The 19,933-nt window shown below is 28.6% G+C and overlaps 2 protein-coding genes and 1 pseudogene across 2 annotated transcripts; 1 reads left to right on the top strand and 2 right to left on the bottom strand.

Moving 5' to 3' along the window:
- Positions 1-2,338, bottom strand: part of LOC113372112 — a 7,858-nt pseudogene extending 5,520 nt beyond the window's left edge.
- A 10-nt stretch (positions 2,339-2,348) lies between these two features.
- LOC113372109 (protein flightless-1) lies at positions 2,349-10,924 on the top strand. The gene is made up of 21 exons (XM_026612439.1): positions 2,349-2,479; positions 2,626-2,736; positions 2,797-3,035; positions 3,593-3,754; positions 4,032-4,469; positions 4,540-4,781; positions 5,139-5,304; positions 5,376-5,622; positions 5,699-5,884; positions 7,677-7,982; positions 8,053-8,225; positions 8,296-8,422; positions 8,509-8,682; positions 8,782-8,884; positions 8,959-9,133; positions 9,207-9,303; positions 9,436-9,623; positions 9,694-9,838; positions 9,984-10,148; positions 10,220-10,333; positions 10,646-10,924. Exons 1-21 carry the CDS (start codon positions 2,417-2,419, stop codon positions 10,778-10,780), a joined length of 3,756 nt encoding a protein of 1,251 aa, XP_026468224.1. The 5' UTR covers positions 2,349-2,416; the 3' UTR covers positions 10,781-10,924.
- A 169-nt stretch (positions 10,925-11,093) lies between these two features.
- Positions 11,094-11,803, bottom strand: LOC113372110 (essential MCU regulator, mitochondrial-like). Its single transcript, XM_026612440.1, has one exon. The coding sequence runs from the start codon at positions 11,551-11,553 to the stop codon at positions 11,260-11,262; it is 294 nt and encodes a 97-aa protein (XP_026468225.1). The 5' UTR covers positions 11,554-11,803; the 3' UTR covers positions 11,094-11,259.
- Positions 11,804-19,933: the final 8,130 nt, after the last annotated feature.

Here is a 19,933-nt window from a genome sequence, read left to right as displayed (position 1 = left end):
TATAGATATCTATTATCTACCGTGAGATACCTATACCGCCATTAACTTATTATAACCTACATACCTTTAATTCATATTATATAGGTTTACCTTACGCCCTATGTATAATCTCTACCTATCTATTGCCTATACCGGGAATTGAACCCGGGACTTCCGCGTGGCGGTCGCGCACCTTAGCCACTACCCTATCCGGTAGCCCTATTAATAATATAATATGGGACGCACTGTTGTTTCCGCGGGTCATTTTCTAATTAATTAGATAATTAATACTAAGGTGGCGCGACGACACGCGAAAAAAGACGGTTGATTGTAGCGTTACAGTGGTGTAGTGGTTAAGGTCGTCGCGTGCCACGCGGCGGACCCGGGTTCGAATCTCGGTAGGGTTAATGTAGAGTGTAAGGCAAATTATAGGTAATAGAATATATATAGTAGATATAGGTTAGGTGTATTCGGTATGCAATGTAGGGATTTGAGAGTATATGATGAAATATAGCGTATGGTATAGATGTAAGGCGTGTAGTATAGAATGCAACGTATAGTCATACGTAAGGGGCTATAAAAATACACGAATACGAACCTATGATTTAGGTGTTAGCGTATAAGAAATGCGAATGTATATAAGATTTAATTTATAAATGTTATTTTTCTATAAGAATTTTATCTATTTTATTTGCCGTTATCACTTCATAGAAAATTAATTACTGCACTTTTAAACGATTGTGTGCACTGTGCGACAATAGACCTAAAACTATAAATTTTATTAAATGTTTGAGTAACTTGTGCGAGCTGTATTTCTCAAAATGTTCTTGGTCTCGCAACTTACTGAATTCTAAAAATTCTAAATTTAAAAATATAATATAAAAATTATTATACCGCTGTCTGGAAGGGACGGCAATTTATAAATATACAGACTAATACATACAGAATTTGGAATTTTTCTATAATCCGTAATATAATATAAAGAGTTACCCTGATATTTCAATTCAATTTATTGTCTCAATTTCGGCCTACAATTTGAGATTTGTATGCATATTCATAGAAACTTTGATCTTTTAAAAATCCGATGAATGTGCTGTGGAATTGATGATCACTCAATTATTTTAACCTGGTAGTAGATTAAAAAATTGTACTCCTAGACTGGTAATTCCCAAGGTGGGCGCATCCCCCACAGAAAAATCCATTTTTAAATTTAAAGGGGGGAGGCAAATTAAAAAATTACACGACTTTAACCCACTTGTTTTGGGTGATTTGAATGTAATTTGTAAATACTGTTAAAAATTCGTTAAATATATTATGATCATTGTTTAGTTTAAGTGAGCACAGGATGCATGTGCAAATCATATAATTTTTCCATATATATTTCCATTGGCAAAGGCAGGTACAGCCGTTACGGAGATACGGAGCAAAGAGTGCAGAAAATAGAAATCGAGTTTTTGAGAGAACGCAGAATCCGATTTAAATGATTAAAAAAAATTCAATTTGTAATGATTGGGAGAAGTGGTGATTACTCTTTGGCAAAGGCATGTTCGGTCATTTCGAAGATACAGAACTAAATGTACAAAAAATGGCAGTTTTTGAGAGAACTAAGCATCCGATTTGAATAATTCAATAAACTTTCTGCTTGTGTTGACAAAACAATTACTTTTGTAAAAAAACATTTATCTCAATTTTTTTCAAAAAAATAATTTGTATATCAAAGATAATTTAGATTTTAATTTTAATTCTGGCTAAAGTTCTAAAACTTACTTATATACTTTAAACAAATAATTTTAAATTTGTAATTCAGTTTATAAATATTAGACAATGTTACAGTATTTATAATTATCAGTTTGAAAACACTTAATATTCCTCGAACATGTCGTTAGGGTACGGGAAGTTCCAGCAATTTGGCTTAAAGCACGATGCAATACACCACTATAGTTAAGCCTCAAATGTTATGGACACAGTGTTATGGCGCTTAATTTGAATAAACCATTTATAGTAATATAACGAATATCTAGTATAAAAAGTTTTTTGTTTTCATTTATCTAATTATTTTTTAAATGCCAAGTTTCTTCTTTTACTACTAATAATATTATCTATTTCATATGAATTGTTTAACTGGTATTAAATTTCAAAAACTTGATCTATTCTAGAATATAAACAGTTTTATTTTGTTTTGAATTATAAAATCCTATTGTCTATAATAGTTATGCAAATATTTTATTATTAATTCTTTATTGTTATTATAGATTCCAAATTCTTTTAACAACTGCGATGGAAAGGTGTGGTATCGCCAATAACTTCGCACCGTACGTGTGGCCGACTTCACTTGTGTCATTATTGTAATGTCAGCCATTGCACTTCGCAATCTGTCATCTTTTAAGAAACTTTAATTAGAAGAAAATGTAACAAAAAATTCAAAAATTTAATAAACATGGCGAATACGGGTGTACTACCTTTTGTTAGGGGCGTTGATTTCACCAATAATGATTTTAGTGTGAGTGGATATTTAAATAATGTTTGCGAGTCACCAAAATGATTTTCTTTTACGTGTTACATTTGATATAACCTAAAAACTATATCTAGGTTTTTAGTTTCAATTGTATTCTAATTATTTGTTTATGATTTTGTTTTGTTGAATAGGATGGTAAATTTCCCCAAGCAATGAAGCTAATGACTGGAGTGCAATGGTTAAAATTAGACAAAACCAATTTGTCAGAAATTCCTGAAGAAATGGGAAAACTTATAAAATTAGTGAGTTTATAATATTAAACAATTGCTAATAGTTGTATGTAATTCTTTTTACCTTTACAGGAACATTTATCCTTGAAAAGAAATTGTTTAGAAAAACTATATGGTGAATTAACAGAATTGAGATGCTTAAGAAGTTTAAATATAGGTCATAATAATATCAAAAGTTCTGGTATACCTGTTGATTTGTTTCGATTAGATGAATTGAGTACATTAGATTTATCTTTTAATAAATTAAAAGAAATACCAGAAGGTTTAGACAAAGCAAAAGGACTATTAGTTTTAAATTTAAGCCATAATCAGTGAGTATCTGAATGAGTGCTTAATATATACTTAATATGGACATTTTTGATTTTCCTTGCTCGCAAAGGCTCAAATGCTCCCAAATTGATAAAAAAAAAATTCTCTATAAGTTTTAGCTCTTAATATTAACTTTTAGATAGTGCGCAATTCAATCAAAGTTTTGTATGGAAATAGCATGGAAAAATTTTCAAAGATGAATAAGTTTTATTCAAAATTCAATGCTCTACAAAACATATTATAAAAAATATATTTTGTAGAGCGTCGAATTTTCAATAATTTGACGCTCACTTTCAATTCATTTGTCATTCATTTGTAAAAAACATTTTCAAATTTTTTTTCATGCTTTTTCCATAAGAAGCTTTGATTGAATTGTTCACTATCTAAAAGTTAATATTAAGAGCTAAAACTTTTAGAGATTTTTTTATCAATTTGGAAGCATTCAAGCCCCTGGGAGCAATAAATTTCGAAAATGTCTATATTAAGTACCACCCTATTATATATATATATATATACTTCCCTAAACATTTATCTTTACTAATGAATTTTATATTTTCAGAATTGACAGTATTCCTACACCATTATTTATCAATCTGACAGATTTGTTATTTTTGGATTTATCTCATAATCTCTTAGAAACACTACCTCCACAAACAAGACGTTTGGTTAATTTGCAAACATTAATTCTTAGTCATAATCCTTTGGGGCTATTTCAGTTAAGGTAATTGAATTTTTTTTTTCACTTTTTGATTAATTCTCAAGGCTTGTCTATAGCAAGAAGTTAAAATTATCATCAGTGTATCAGTGTCCTTCATGAAAAAAAAACTTTAATTGGGAAATATAGCAAAAGTAGTTTAATTAAAGTATAAAAGTAATTTAATTAAGAAATGATTTTTATAATAGTTTTATTGCCACAAACTATAGGTTTATTATTGTAGAATATATAGATTCATTAAATCTTACGTTGATGAATCATTTGTTTGTTTGATTAATTCCAGGCAACTACCATCACTCCAAAGCTTAGAAATACTGCACATGAGAAACACGCAAAGAAATCTTAATAATTTTCCATCACAATTAGATTCTTTATCAAATCTGTCTGAGTTGGATCTGGCACAAAATTCTTTACCAAAAATTCCTGATGCTTTATATTCATTGATTAATTTAAAAAGAATAAATTTATCAGAAAATGAAATTAGTGAAGTTTCTAATTCAATAGAATTTTGGCAAAAGCTTGAAACCCTTAATTTATCTAGAAATAAAATTAAAGCTTTGCCAAGTTCTTTATGCAAATTGAATTTTTTAAGAAGATTATATGTCAATGATAATGAATTAGATTTTGAAGGAATTCCATCAGGTATTGGTAAATTAGGTTCACTAGAAGTGTTTTCTGCGTCAAATAATAAATTGGAAATGATACCTGAAGGATTGTGCAGGTTTTATATCATACAAACAAATATCAATTATATTGACAAATTTTCATTTAAATAAAAATTTTTTTTGTAGATGTGGATCCCTGAAAACTTTGAACTTGAGCAGTAATTGCCTAATTACTTTACCTGAAACGATACATCTTTTAACTGATCTGCATTCACTTGATTTGAGAAATAATCCAGATTTACACATGCCTCCAAAGCCACTTGATCCTCAAAGAGGTTCAGGTGTTGAATTTTATAATATAGATTTTTCACTTCAGCATCAATTAAGGCTTGCAGGTGCTTATGTTCCGACGCCTGTTACACAAAATAGTAAGTGGAATATATTCAATCTAATATTTAATAGGCTAATCAATATACCCCAACTCAATAATTTTTAATTCATAGATGTTGCTTTTTGTAAAATAATTAAATAATTTATATATTTTGAATGTTTTAAATAAAATTATATATATATATATATATATATATATATATATATATTTGTGTGTGTGTGTGTGTGAGTGTGTGTTTGTGTGTATATATGTTGATATATAATTATGATATAATTAAATATGATAAAACTGCTTCTTCAATGCTTGTTAATAAAGTCTGTCTTTCATGCAGAGGCTTGAAATGTTATATTCTTCATCACACATAAATCTTGTAAAGAAATATTTATTAATTTAGGTACAAACCGAGATCCCATAGCTAGAAAATTAAGATTACGACGCGGAAAAAGAACAGATGAATCAACTGAAGCAGATCAAGACCAAGCTAAAATCCTTAAGGGAATGAAAGATGTTGCATTAGATAAAAATAATACATGTGAAGATTATAAAGTAGAGTCTTTAAAGTAAGTTTTCAGTCGTGAATGTATCAAATGTGTATGTGCCATACACCTCAGTAATGGTTTCTTAATTGTAGACCAAAGAGATGGGATGAAAGTTTAGAAAAACCACCGTTAGATTATTCTGAATTTTTTGACGACGAAGCTGGCCAAATACCAGGATTATCTATTTGGGAAATAGAGAATTTTTTACCAAATAGAATTGATGAAGTTGCACATGGAAAGTTTTATGAAGGTGATTGTTACATAGTTCTAAAAACTGCTATTGATGACTTAGGCCAAATGTCTTGGGAAATATATTTTTGGATTGGTGCAAAAGCTACGGTAATAAATTATAAGATTATTTTATATATTCTGTATGTTTTTATCGCTGTGATAACTTAAATAAATAATTTTATAGTTGGATAAATGTGCATGTGCTGCGATTCATGCAGTGAATTTGCGCAATTATTTGGGAGCTCTATGTAGAACAATTAGAGAAGAGCAAGGAGATGAGTCTGATGCCTTTTTGGCATTATTCGATAGTGACATCACATATATAGAAGGCGGACGTACTAGCAGTGGCTTCTATACAATAGAAGATATGGTTAGTGATATTAATATTTACATATATATATATATATATATATATATATATATATATATATATATATATAATATGTTGTGGTTTTTTTTGACATTGTAACATACTGATATGAGTAAAACAGCCACTACTTCGAAATGAAAAGAAATATTCGTTTCATACATTTTGAGACCAGGTGTGTTTCATCATTCAGCAAAATAATTTAATAATTAGTATTAATTAACTTCCCGTAGGGCAAGTTATAGTAATGGCAAAAAAACGAAAATGAGAATTTTTATATATTTTTACTTTTCAGAGGTTTCTGAACATTTTGGCATACCTTAGAAAAAATGGATGTATGTGTATGTATGGTGTGTGCGGATACAAATTTTCGTCGACGATTCGGGAAACGGTTCAACCGATTTCAATTATTCAAAAAACATACGATTGCTGTTGATAAGGAGATGTGCTGATTAGTTTTTGGCATAGGCAGGTCTAGCCGTTTCGAAGATACGGGGCAAAAAGTGCCACAAACGTAACTCGGTTTTTGAGAGAACGGGGCGTCCGATTTTAATAATTCAAAAAACATTTTATTTGTATTAACAAGATGAAAAACTGCTTAAATTTTTGGGATGGCAGGTCCAGCGGTTATAGACCCTCAATAAAAATAAGTTAACTTGTGGGATGTATGCCATCGTGCCTTAAGGCAAGTTGCTGGAACTTTCCGTACCGTAACTGAATGTTCAAATGTTTTCAAATAGATTATTATAAACACTGGAACATTGTCTAATATTTATAAGAATTATATAAACTGAATTCAAAAGTTGAAATTATTTGTTTAAAGTATATTAGAAATATAGTCAGAATTAAAAATAAAATCTGAATTATTTTTGATATACAAAAAAATTTTTTTTAAAAAAATTAAAAAAAAATTAAAAAAAAAAATTTGAAAATTTTTTTTTGTCCAAGATCAATTATTTTGTTTAAACTAGCAGAAAGTTCTTTGAATCATTTAAATCGGACGCTTAGTTCTCTCAATAACTGCCATTTTTTGCACATTTAGCTCTGTATCTTCGAAATGGCTGGGCCTGCCTTTGCCAAAAACTAATAACCACTTCTCCCAATCATTACTAATTGAATGTTTTTTAGATCATTCAAATCGGATGCTTTGTTCTCTCAAAAACTCGATTTCTATTTTCTGCACTCTTTGCTCTTTATCTCCGTAACTGCTGGACCTGCCTTTGTCAAAAACTAATCAGCACATCTCCCTATAAATAGGAATCGAATGTTTTTTGAACCATTCAAATCGGTTGATCCGTGCGCCCGTGGACGAAAAATTGTATCCATACATACATACACACACACACACATCCATTTTTTCTGAGGTATGCCAAAATGTTCAGAAACCTTCAAAACGTTAAGAAATGTAAAAATTTTCATTTTCGATTTTTGGACGATTACAATAACTTACCCTACGGGAAGTTAAAAAAACGTCATTTTGCGATCAAAAATGTTTATTGGACATATGTACATCAAATTATCAGATATTTTTTAGAGATTTTAATAATGTGTACACATTTTGTGTAATTTTTTTTGGGTTTGGTACCAAGATTTTTAATTACGGTACGGGAAGTTCCAGCAATTTGCCTTAAGACACGATGTCATGCACCCCACTAGTTCAATTAAAAATAATTTTTTACGGTATTTCGAAAATTACATAAAATTTCATGCCTCTAGACTAGAATACCCTTTTAAGGCAAATTCCATTTACACATAGTTATTTACAGATTTAGTGTATCTAGTTTATCATTTTCAGACCTATGTTGTTAGACTATATCGAGTGCATGCCGCTGGATCATCTGTGCATCTTGAAGCTCAGCCTGTAAAATCTGAATCTTTAGATCCAAGATACGTGTTCGTATTAGACATAGGAACTAAAATATTCATGTGGTATGGAAAAAAATCTAAAAGCACATTAAAATCTAAGGCCCGGTTGATGGCCGAAAAAATTAATAAGAATGAAAGAAAGAATAAGGCTGAAATTATAACAGAAATTCAAGGAGATGAAAGTACTGAATTTTGGGATGTTTTGAATTTAGATGAACGCCCTTATATTCCTACTGTGAGTTTTATTTGAAATTATTGAAGTATTTTTTTAATTATGTTAGTGCTAATTCAACGGTTTTTATAAGGAACATGTGCCTGAAGGATTTGTACCTATTCCTCCAAGACTTTATCAAGTACAATTGGGAATGGGATATCTGGAATTACCACAAGTCGAAATATCTCAAAATAAATTAGAACATACTGTACTTAATAGTAAAAATGTTTACATTTTAGATTGCCACCTAGACTTATTTGTTTGGTTAGTATACTGAAATTATTACAATTTTGAATCAGTTTAATTTTATTTAACACATATAAATATCTATAAGGTTTGGAAAAAAATCAACTAGATTAGTTAGAGCCGCAGCATTAAAATTGTCACAGGAATTATTTAATATGATAGATAGACCGCCATATGCACTGGTTACAAGGGTGCAAGAAGGTACAGAAAATCAGGTAATTTTGTTAACAAGTTTATTTCATTAATTTAATATTAATAACATGGTTTTATATCGTTATATTCATTAATATCACTATTTTAGATATTTAAATCTAAATTTACGGGATGGGATGAAGTCATAGCAGTAGACTTCACAAGAACTGCTGAAAGTGTGGCTCGTACAGGTGCTAATTTAATACAATGGGCTAAAAATCAAGAAGCGCGCGCTGACTTAGGAGCACTATTTACTGCACGTCAACCAATAATGTCATCTACGGTAAAATTATATTTTTTGCTCATTTTGCCAAAGATATTAAATATATAACAAGATTTTTATTTAATGAAATATGTATGGGTGCAATTTGTTCAATTTTAGGAAGCAAAACAATTAGCAGAGGACTGGAATGAAGATTTAGAAGCAATGGAAGCTTTTGTGCTTGAAGGAAAAAAGTTTGTGCGATTGCCAGAAGAAGAGCATGGTATGATATATCTCTACTTATTACAAATTTTAATTTAAATAATTTCATTCAAATATTTTGATATCATTTTTTAGGCATTTTTTATAGCGGCGATTGTTATGTCTTTTTATGCCGATACTGGGAACCGCCAGAAGACCTTCCAGAAGGTTCCCAAGATGAGGAAGATGATCCACAGTGTATTCATTGCGTTGTTTACTTTTGGCAAGGTCGAGATGCTGGAAACATGGGTTGGCTAACATTCACATTCACGTAAGCCAAAAGAATTTTTATGTTAAAGAATTTAAAGAACTTTACTAGAATAATTTTAAATATTGATTTATAGGTTACAAAAGAAATTTAAATCACTTTTTGGTGATCAACTTGAAGTAGTTCGAACACACCAACAACAGGAAAATCTTAAATTTATGGCACATTTTAAGGTAAACCTAAGATATTTGGTGTTTTGTTTAGCTTAATTGCATATATTATTGATTATAAGGTATCATTTTTGAATCAAATTGAATTTCAGAAGTTGAATACACAAGCAACTCATCCATGTTTTCTTATTCTAGGGAAAGTTTGTTATAAAACAAGGAAGACGAAAATCATTGGCAGTTTCTTCAATACCCAATGGAAACACAAATGCAAAGTCTGAAAAAGCAGTTGTAGAATTTTATCATTTACGATCAAATGGCAGTTCACTGTGCACGAGACTCATACAGATCAAAGTTGATGCATCACTATTAAATTCTGCTTTCTGGTAATCTACTTTTTTTTACATTTATTGGTCATAAATATTTTTTAATAACGCTTATTTGGATATGTTTTAGTTATATATTGAATGTACCATTTGATACTGACGATGAATCAGGTATAGTTTATGTCTGGATTGGTTCTAAAAGTGATCCTGCTGAGGCAAGGCTAGCAGAGGAAATAGCCGAGTCTTTATTTAATAGTCCTTGGGTCAGTTTACAGGTAATTCTAAATCTAATATTTCAAAGCATCAACAAGATTTATTAAAAATTTTAAATTTTTATAATAATTTGGCATAAAAGTTTATAATTTAATAAATATTTATCTTATATAACATTTTTGGTACAAATTTTAATCTTATTTATAGGTGCTCAATGAAGGAGAGGAACCAGATAACTTTTTCTGGGTTGCTTTAGGTGGGCAGAAGCCTTATGATCAGGATGCTGAATTCATGCAATATACAAGACTTTTCAGATGTTCTAATGAAAAGGGATATTTTACAGTCTCAGAGAAATGTTCTGATTTTTGTCAGGTAATTTTGCATGAATTTTACATTTAACATAATAGAAACAAATTTGCTATATAAATATCTATATCTTATAGGATGATTTGGCTGACGATGATATTATGATTTTGGATAATGGAGAGCAAGTATTTTTATGGCTTGGTGCAAAGTGCAGTGAAGTTGAGATAAAACTGGCATATAAGTCTGCACAGGTACATACAAATTTCTTATATAAGTAAATGATACATTTCAAAAACCATTTAAGTCAAGCATAATAAGTATAGGGAATCTAAATTACGATAGCTACAAGCTAAAATTTATTATGTTCAAGTCCAAGATTTACTTAAAAACTTACTTCATTTCAGAAGTTAATTCATTTCATTATGTTATTATGTGATCAAATATGTTATACTTTCGATATATTTCATTACTTTTTTATAATATTAGTTATGGTTTTTGAAACATTTGATTTATTTATACAAAACACAAATAATAATTAAATATAATTGTCACAATTTCTATAGGTTTACATACAACATTTGAGAGTAAAACAACCTGAGAAGCCAAGAAAGTTATTTTTAACATTAAAGAATAAAGAAAGCAAACGGTTTACCAAATGTTTTCATGGCTGGGGTGAACACAAGAGACCGCCAGAGTAAACTCACAGCTATATATTCTTATATATGATTGATTAACTTAAATAACTTTGATTCAAAGTACGTACCTATATATTGTAGACATAGTCTTTAAGATGTTATTTATTCTATTGTTATTACTATAATGACTAGTTGAATTAAGAATTGAGTGTATCCAACAAAATATACAGATAAGATCATTTCATAATACTTCCTGATACTAGTCAAGATGTACAGTTTTAAAAATTTTATTTATATTTAAAGATTTATAACTGCTTTATAAAAAATGCTTTTACACAAAACAAGTGCCAATTCAGGTTTATAATTTAGCTTGGAATATCACATAATATATTTGTATATGACAAACTATTTAATAAATAACTTTAATAAATATTTGAACATTTTAGTGACTGAAATAAATTTTCTCTATAGTAGATAATACAAAAAATGCCTTCCGTGTGCAAGTGTTTCTCATTCCTCAAATACCTGGTGCTCCAAATGGTTCAATCATCATCATCATCATCATCTGATGGGACAAATAGTTCATTTTCTTCAAGAAAATTTGCCATATATTTACTTATAGCAGCACCAATGAATAGGCCAGGCACTACTACACATATTATTCCTAATAAACCAAATGGCACTTTTTTAGGTTCTGGCAGTAGTGCCCCACTAGGCAGGGATATCCCTCTTCTCCACCTCATTTTCATTCTTATAGGAACAATTTGTATAGAATTTTGTAAATGCAATATTCTGATAAATTGTTTGTGGGTCACGGCTCTGGAGCATGCCATCATGATGGTGGATTTTTTAAATTTATTTATGACTCAGACTTATATTATCACTTTTGTGAATAAACAGAAATTTCAATGACAAATTTCTCTATTAACTTAAACATATTATATAATTTGTGCGACGAATTAAAAAATACATTTCGTAACCGCACCTAACCAACGAAATATGCCAAATGACAGGTATACGTCAAATGATAAAAATAGAAATTCCCAGAATCCAAAGATGTTACCAGTGTATTGTGTTTACGCAAGGGACATTCTGGCACGAATCTAAAATCTGCTAATTCGGCAGAAACAAAACACCTAACCTATTTACCAACATTTAAAAAAAAATCTCAGAAAGAAACGACGCCCATAGATAAACGAAAACAAGTATAAATAGATCGCTATGTCTAGCGATTTTACGTTACCTTGATTGAAATACAAATTTTTAAAAATAGATGACAGCACAAGCATCTTATTTAAATTAACTCATGGTATTACTTCTAAATTCGATGCTCTGCAAAATGTTTGAAAATTTTTAGTTTTTTAATGCACCAATTACTATACAGATTTCAAAGCACGAATTTTAAAAAACTATTAAATTAAAATAAATATTTAATTGAAATAAAATAAATGAAAAGGTTTTAAAAAAAAGAACTCTTTTAATCGAGACAAGTTATATGTTTCAACATATGTGAATTCTTATATAAATTTTTAGGAGAAGCCGCTGATAATGATGTTGACTGTAAAAGTATATTCACTAAGATTTATTTTTATAGTATTTTTGATAGTCTGTGTGAACCCGAGAAAAAAATACTTACTCATACTTGGGTGGAAATTCACTTAAAAATGGTGTAATAGAAATACACACTACAAGTCATGAATGTAGCAACAAACGTAAGATTTTGTAATGATGTTTTGCATCTGAAATATCTCAAATTTCTACCAATTGTAGGAAGCACATTAAACTACAAGAGCTGTTCCAGCATCTTTTTGAAACATTTATGTACACTTTATATAGAAGTAAATCATTATTGCAGTTTTATTTAATATAATTTGATTAATTGTTGATTGCTGCATTTCATATACAAAGATAATACATACTTATTTTAATAATTATACTTAGAACTTGTTCTTTCCAAATATAATATTGCTATTAATACTACAATAATATTATTTACATTTAGGAGATTTCAAGAATCCAGAATGATGACCTACCCAGATTTTTCCAGTCTACACTAGACCATCTTGTGTATGTCTTGAGATCAGTACCTTACAGTCGACCAACACCAACCCAGGCTTTACGATTGCCTCTAATTTGGCACTCTACAGTTTCACACAGACTCCACACCCTCCACACGCACCTTGATTGTTTACAAAAACACCTATTGATAAAATCGATTTGAACCAATCAGTCAACATATTGAATAAGCAAGATTAAATATCTGAGCATGAATATTGTAATGATTTAGCAAATTGCCTTTGTACCTTTGTAAGAAGTGAGTCGACAGTGTAATTATTTAAAAACTACTTTTGGTTGTATATGCTGCTGTTTAAATATGTTTAAATAAAGTCAATACTTTTTATTCATTCAAGTCGAGTATTTCTTGTGAAGATTTTTTACGAAATGTTTAAACTGTTTACAACAAGCATATATATACAACTAATGGTGTTCCATATAAATACAAGTGCCTTATTGAGTTTTAAATGGCTAATAATAATATAATAATAGTGCCATGTTCTGACAATTGAAATGTGCATACAATTTTAATTGTAACTTAATTATTTCTAAAATTTTAACTTGGAATATGTGTGTGTGTTTAATAATAAGCTTGGTTTTTGAGAGAGTTAAAGAAACAAATGAGTCTATATAATATTAGTTACAAATTTTTACTTATTTTTGTTAGATACTGTGTTAATGTTACTAGTTTGTTTTTTGTACTTATGAAGATAAATATTTATTTTATTAAAAAACATAATTATCAAATCCATGAAAAATGTATTCAAAATACTATTTTACAAGTCATAAGTATAAAATATTGTGTCATAAATAAACAAGTATAAATTATGCATTTAATAAACAATTTACAATATTATTAAAAAAACAAAAACAATATAGTTAATAAAATCGACTGTCATATAATTATAAGAAATTATATCTCTGTCGTTGTTTATTACAAATAGAACAAATTATATATTTTAAAGTTATATATTATATACTATACTAGTTATATATATATATATATATATATATATATATATTGTATTATCAAGTTTAAGTTGAGTTTGTATTATCAAAATTAATATCAATATTATATGTGAACAAACTGTTCTTTTCAGTTAATATTTAAACTTTTATTTCAGGAATTCAATTTTTTATTGAAAATTATAATATTTGATTAATAGACATCTTACAATTCCACAGTAAATGCAATCTACTGCATTAATTATAAACAGAGGTACGTTTGTAAATATAATATATATTTTAATCGATTTGTGAATTTTAATTTGAATTTTAAAAATCCATGGACTCTTCTATTCATGCTTTTTTCAAATCACAATAAGAGAGAGACATATATAGTATAAAGCGATATACAAATTTATATATTGATATTTCATCAAAACCGGGTCCATAATTATATATATATATATATATATATATACGAGTATATATATATATATATATATATATTGCGTATAAAGGAATCCACTAATATTCCTATGATTCTAAGGCGATTGCATGCAACGCCTCTATGCAAAATCGTTCCCAATTCGTGAGGAACTACGCAGCGACTTCATATAAATATAATTGCGTATAAGGAATCCAATATGAATCCACTAAGATTCCTATGTTTTTAAGGAGATTGCATGCAGCGCCTCTATGCAAAATTGTTCCCAATTCGTGAGGAACTACGTAGTGACTACCGGGTTCATATGGTTCTGTGTTAGATGCCGCCACCGTCCTATACGTCAAACGTTTGACAGTTCTTTCACTGTAAATATAAATTCATAACAATAATGGTAATTAGATATACAAATGTATATTCTTATTCAAGGAACATAAACAATTTAACTAGAAGGTCACAACTTTCAGTAAGTTTTGTTGCATGTGAGATTCATTTTATTCAAATAAAAACCTAAATACTCAAATTACGATTCTCGTTATATTTTTCAATAAATTAAAAAAATTCTCTAGTTTATAAAACATCATTTTTAATCATATAAAATTACCAATATTCTTTAAATAAATCAAGTTTGAAAATACTAAAAAATTCTTATAGTTTATTTTACAAAACCAAGTTTGTGCAAAAGACTGTTTGCTTACAATAACCTAAGAAAATATCAAATATATGAATTGGTATAGTTATGCAGGACACAAAAACAAATTGTAAATGGTACAGACAGCAATTCAAGTGAATGTAGATAATTTAGTTGAACTGTTTACTATAAGTAATTCAACATAAATTCTTTATTGAATCAGGTTTACACTCATTTTCATAATGAAAATTTATTCTTTGAAACATCAAGTACTTTGAAGAACTGAATATCAAATATTGCATTCTGAAGCATCACACAGTTTCTATTAATTGTCAATGATAATTGACGTTGATGTGCTTTGAATAATATATAACTTTACAATAACCATTTATAACCATAGCTGATTATTTAATTAATGTTGCTAGTGGTATCACATTTTAAAAATAATGATTACAAATAAATTTTGTCCATTATAGAAGATTCTGAGAGTCCAGAGTGACGTGCCTATTCAGATTTCCAATTCAATTACATTGAACCACCTCTAATTATTGGAATACCTCCAGGACTTTTGGATCTCTCACAGTTTCACGCAGGCCCCATTGCCAATGTTTTCTCTACCTAGTTTGTTTAGGCAAACAAACATAGGTTTGATAAAGTTGATTTGAAACAATCTGTCGACAGCTTGTAGAGGCAACAAACTGCAAGAAAGGATGAATAATATTAAACATCTGAGCATGAATATTATAATGATGTACAAAGGGAGTTGGAGCAAACAAAGACCCGTTGTTTCTTTGAGAAGAGGGAAAGGAGAGTGAGAATGTTCAAAGACTTGTTTTAGTTATTTGTGTATTTTATACTGACATTAAAATATTCAACACATTCACGCCGTGTTCAGTTTTAACTCATGTTTTTATATATATATATAAAAAAACATGAGTTAAAACTCATGTATATATTTATTTTTTATTGTATATATTTATTTACTCATGTATATTTTTATATAATAAAAAAACATGAGTTAAAACTGAACACGGCGTGAATGTGTTGAATATTTTAATGTGCTTTGCAGATGTTTTATAAATATGATGTGATGTAATTGTGTTCTCAAAATGATGTTCTATAATTTGCAAGTATTCAATTTTGTTTTGTTCTATCGCATTGCAATTTGTTATCACTAGCAAGCTGTATGTAGATCCTATGGAATTTAACAATTGTAAATGAGATACAAACAAAGTTATTTGAAGAAAGATTACAATTTTATAAATTTACGATTAACATTTTATGATTATAATTATGATGAATATTTTTAAAATTTTTCTTTATTTCAAATGATTTATATGCTCAAATTTGCTTGTAATATTTGTACAAAGTGCAAAAGTTTATGTACATTCATCAATGAAAAAGTGGTATATTAATCCTGTGTGTATATTAATCAATTGTTTTTCGATCAATTGGAATTCAATTGTTTTCAGTTTTATGTATTTTCTTACTTGTATTATTTTTTAAAATTGTTGTTTCAAGTATTTCATTTCACAAAACAAATCTAAACATATGTATTCTTTTTCAGAAATTCAATATACATTAAACTATACATGTATAAGGCTCCAAACTATTACCAATAGTAATTCAATTTTCAGTGAGTGATTATTTAAAAATTAACAATATATAATTTGTTTTTTCTAATCAGTTTTTGCAAAAAGTAAAAAAATTGAATAAAATAATTTGGATTCCAAAAATGGTATAGATTGTCGAAAGTATTGTATATGACCCGAAAGTGTTAATTGTTTGAAAATGCTGTAATTTGTATATCATGGATCCATGCCTTTTCACTTAAATCAAACGTGTGGAAAACATACACATTTTTCCTATCAATATTTCATGTTAAAAAATCATGAATATATATATCCATGCTTTTTCACTTAAATCAAATGCGAAAAACACTTTTTTCCCAAAATATTTTTTCTCAATTTTCTTTCGCGTTTGATTTGAGTGAAAAATCCATGACTTTTAGACATGTAATATTGAAAGAAAAAATGTGTATGTTTTTGATACGATAGTTAAAAAGCATAGATATTACAATATACAAGGTACATTAATGTATTGTTGTTTGTTTGCTGTGTATCAATTTCAGATAAATTGACTTGTATTGAAACCGAGTTTCACAAGATGGACTGACGTTCCTGCTCAAGATGAAAGGATGATAGCTGAAGAAAATGAAAAAAGAAGTTGAAGATTTGGAAATACTATGCTGTATAATGATGGGCTGCTGTTTGCTGAACTTTGAAGTCACTTTGCTGCTGCCTTGAAGAATTTGAGCCTGCTTGGATTGACATGCTTAAAATGTACATTAATTAAACTTTGTCATAAATATATTTATTTATGTAATGTATGTTTGCTTATGATGATTTTTTTTCTAGGCTTTGAATGCTGATGATGCTTTTCCATAAGACGATGAAGACTTTCCAGACTTTGCTGCTTCAAATGCTTTTGATGCTTTTCAATGAGATGAAAAACTTCTTTCAGACTTTGTTCCTAATGAGTTCCTTCCAAAGAATTTGGAGTTTACTTCAATCATTTATAATAGAATGTACATTGATAAAAATCAGGCGTTTATATTTATTTATTTATGTAATCCATGTGACTTATATGGTTGTTTCTTTATTTCCAGACTTTGATGCCTTGCCAAACAAAGCTTTGCTGACTGACTTGTATGCTGTGCTTTCTTCAATCGATATGATTAAATTATAAGTTTCTAAGTTGAGTCGAGTGATTAAGTGAGTGGTATCCAGCTTTGAAGATACAGTCAGTCGAGCAGAAATTTTTTATCAATGTAAGTCCTAAATCATTTCTTATACAAAGCAAGTTGTTGAATACTTTACTAGAATTATGTATAGGCTTTTGATATATAATTCTATGTATTATTAAGGTGACCCGGTGAATATTTGTCTCAATTCAGGTTTTTGTCTCAGGTTTTTATACGGTTCTTATTTGCATTATTCGTATTAAATATATTTTAATCAGAATTACGTTCTGATAAGATATATATATATATATATATATATATATATACCTATATATATATATATATATATATATATATATATATAATGTATTTGATAGATTTTCTAATTTTTATCGAATATAGTTTTAACTATATTAGTGTACCAGTTATTTAAACTACTTCAAATTTCTTCTTGCTATTGAACTATTAATTCAGATTATTTTTAAGCGACCTTAAGATGGATTCAAATACATACAGCAAACAAATTAAATTTAGAATTTATTATCGTATATCAACTTTTTATGAAATATCCAGAAATATGTATCAATTTTTAATGTAACTGGCATATTAGGGTATTTTGTTCTTTCTTTCAAATTCATGATATAAAATTAAATTAGTGATAATTTAATATTTACTTATTAATATTGAGAATCGATAACTATCGTGATAAGGGTTGTTCACTTTTAATTTTTTTTGTTTTTTGGAGATTTTTTTTTTGTTTTAATTTTTTTATTTAAAAAATCCACCATCTTTTGCTTTTCTAAACATTTTGTTTGCTTAAATATTATCAAGGTCATGTTTTTTGACAGATGTCCTGAAGATGGATCGTACCTTGTTCCGAAACGTCGACAGTAAATAAATATTTATTTATTTATTTATTCATAAGCAAGCCGTAATCAATAATAATAGATATTATTTCAGGCTCTTGTCAAGCTTATTCATAGTTAACATTAAAAGAATAGTAATTTTATAATAATCATAGTAGCTTATAATAATCATGATAACGCTGGTATCATCCGCAAAAAGAATAAAATCACAAAGATTTATACAATGAGGTAAATCATTAATATATATGAGAAATAGGAGAGGCCCTAAAATTGATCCTTGGGGCACACCCAATGTACTTGTCAATTTATCCGAAATTATTTGCTCGTGATCGTGATTTAAGTAAACGCTTTGTGTTCGATTAGACAGGTAAGATTCAAATAGTTTGAGCGAACGTCCGCGAATACCAAAATTTTCTAATTTGTCAAGAAGTCTTTGATGAGAAATACTATCAAAAGCTTTGGACAGATCGCAAAATATCGCAGTACAATATGTGGCTTCTTCGAAGGAGTCAATGATGTTATGAACTAAATTATAAATTGAGTGGGAAGTAGAATGGTTCTTTCGGAAACCATGCTGATTCTTGAACAAAATATTATATTTATTGAGAAAAGACGTTAATCTAGTATGCAAGATTTTTTAAATGAAAAAGGGATAGAATTCTTCAAGAATAAGACTAGGTATCTGATCCGGACCCGCTGAACTATTAATTTTTATCGATAGAAAGGTTTGCTTTAGTTCATCTAAATTTACAGGATAAAGAACGAATGTAGAATTATTTCGCGCGGATAAAGATTTAGTCGAACTAGTGATGATCGAGTTGATTGCGCTTGTTAATTTAGACGCTTCGGTGACAAAAAAGTGATTAAATTTATTAGATATGACTACCTTATCAATAATCTTGTCGTCGTTAATTGTAAGACAATCAATCTGTGAAGATTTAGTTTTCGTGTTGATTTCCGAGTTAATTAAGGACCAAATTGTTTTCTGTTTATTTGCTGAATTAAAAATCAAGTTTTCGTTGAATTTGATCTTCGCTAAATTGATTAGATCATTTAAAGTTGCCCTGTATTTCAAAAAATAAATTATAAAAGCCATTTTATCATTATGTACCGACAATCTCTCAATAAATGCTAATTTTTTAAGTGAAATTCTCAACCCTTTAGTTAGCCAAGGAGTTGAAGTATTATTTTTGACAAACGGTTTTCTTAATGAGAGGAAAAGCTTGATTGAAATTGAATAAAAATGTAGAAATAAAGTTGTCGAACATTGCATTTGACTCTTTGGACTTGTTAAGCAAGGTTCATGATTCCTTTTCCAAAAGACATTTGAAAATCAATTTATTTGATTCATCAAAATAACGTTTGTGTAAGGTAAAGGTAGATTTAGAAGTTGAAAAATTACAAAAATTTAATATTAAGCCTCGATGGTCTGAAAGAGTGGTATTTATAACACGCGAATCAAAGTCTTTTAAATTGGTGAAGAAATTATCAATGCAAGAAAAAGATTGATGCGAAAAACGAGTAGGTTCATGTA

Source organism: Ctenocephalides felis, unplaced genomic scaffold, assembly GCF_003426905.1.
Source record: "Ctenocephalides felis isolate EL2017-DRISC unplaced genomic scaffold, ASM342690v1 CF-g0.4_SCAFFOLD_01582, whole genome shotgun sequence".
Classification (NCBI taxonomy): domain Eukaryota; kingdom Metazoa; phylum Arthropoda; class Insecta; order Siphonaptera; family Pulicidae; genus Ctenocephalides; species Ctenocephalides felis.
Note: the sequence above shows the minus strand (reverse complement) of the source record. Positions and strands in the feature narration are given on the sequence as shown.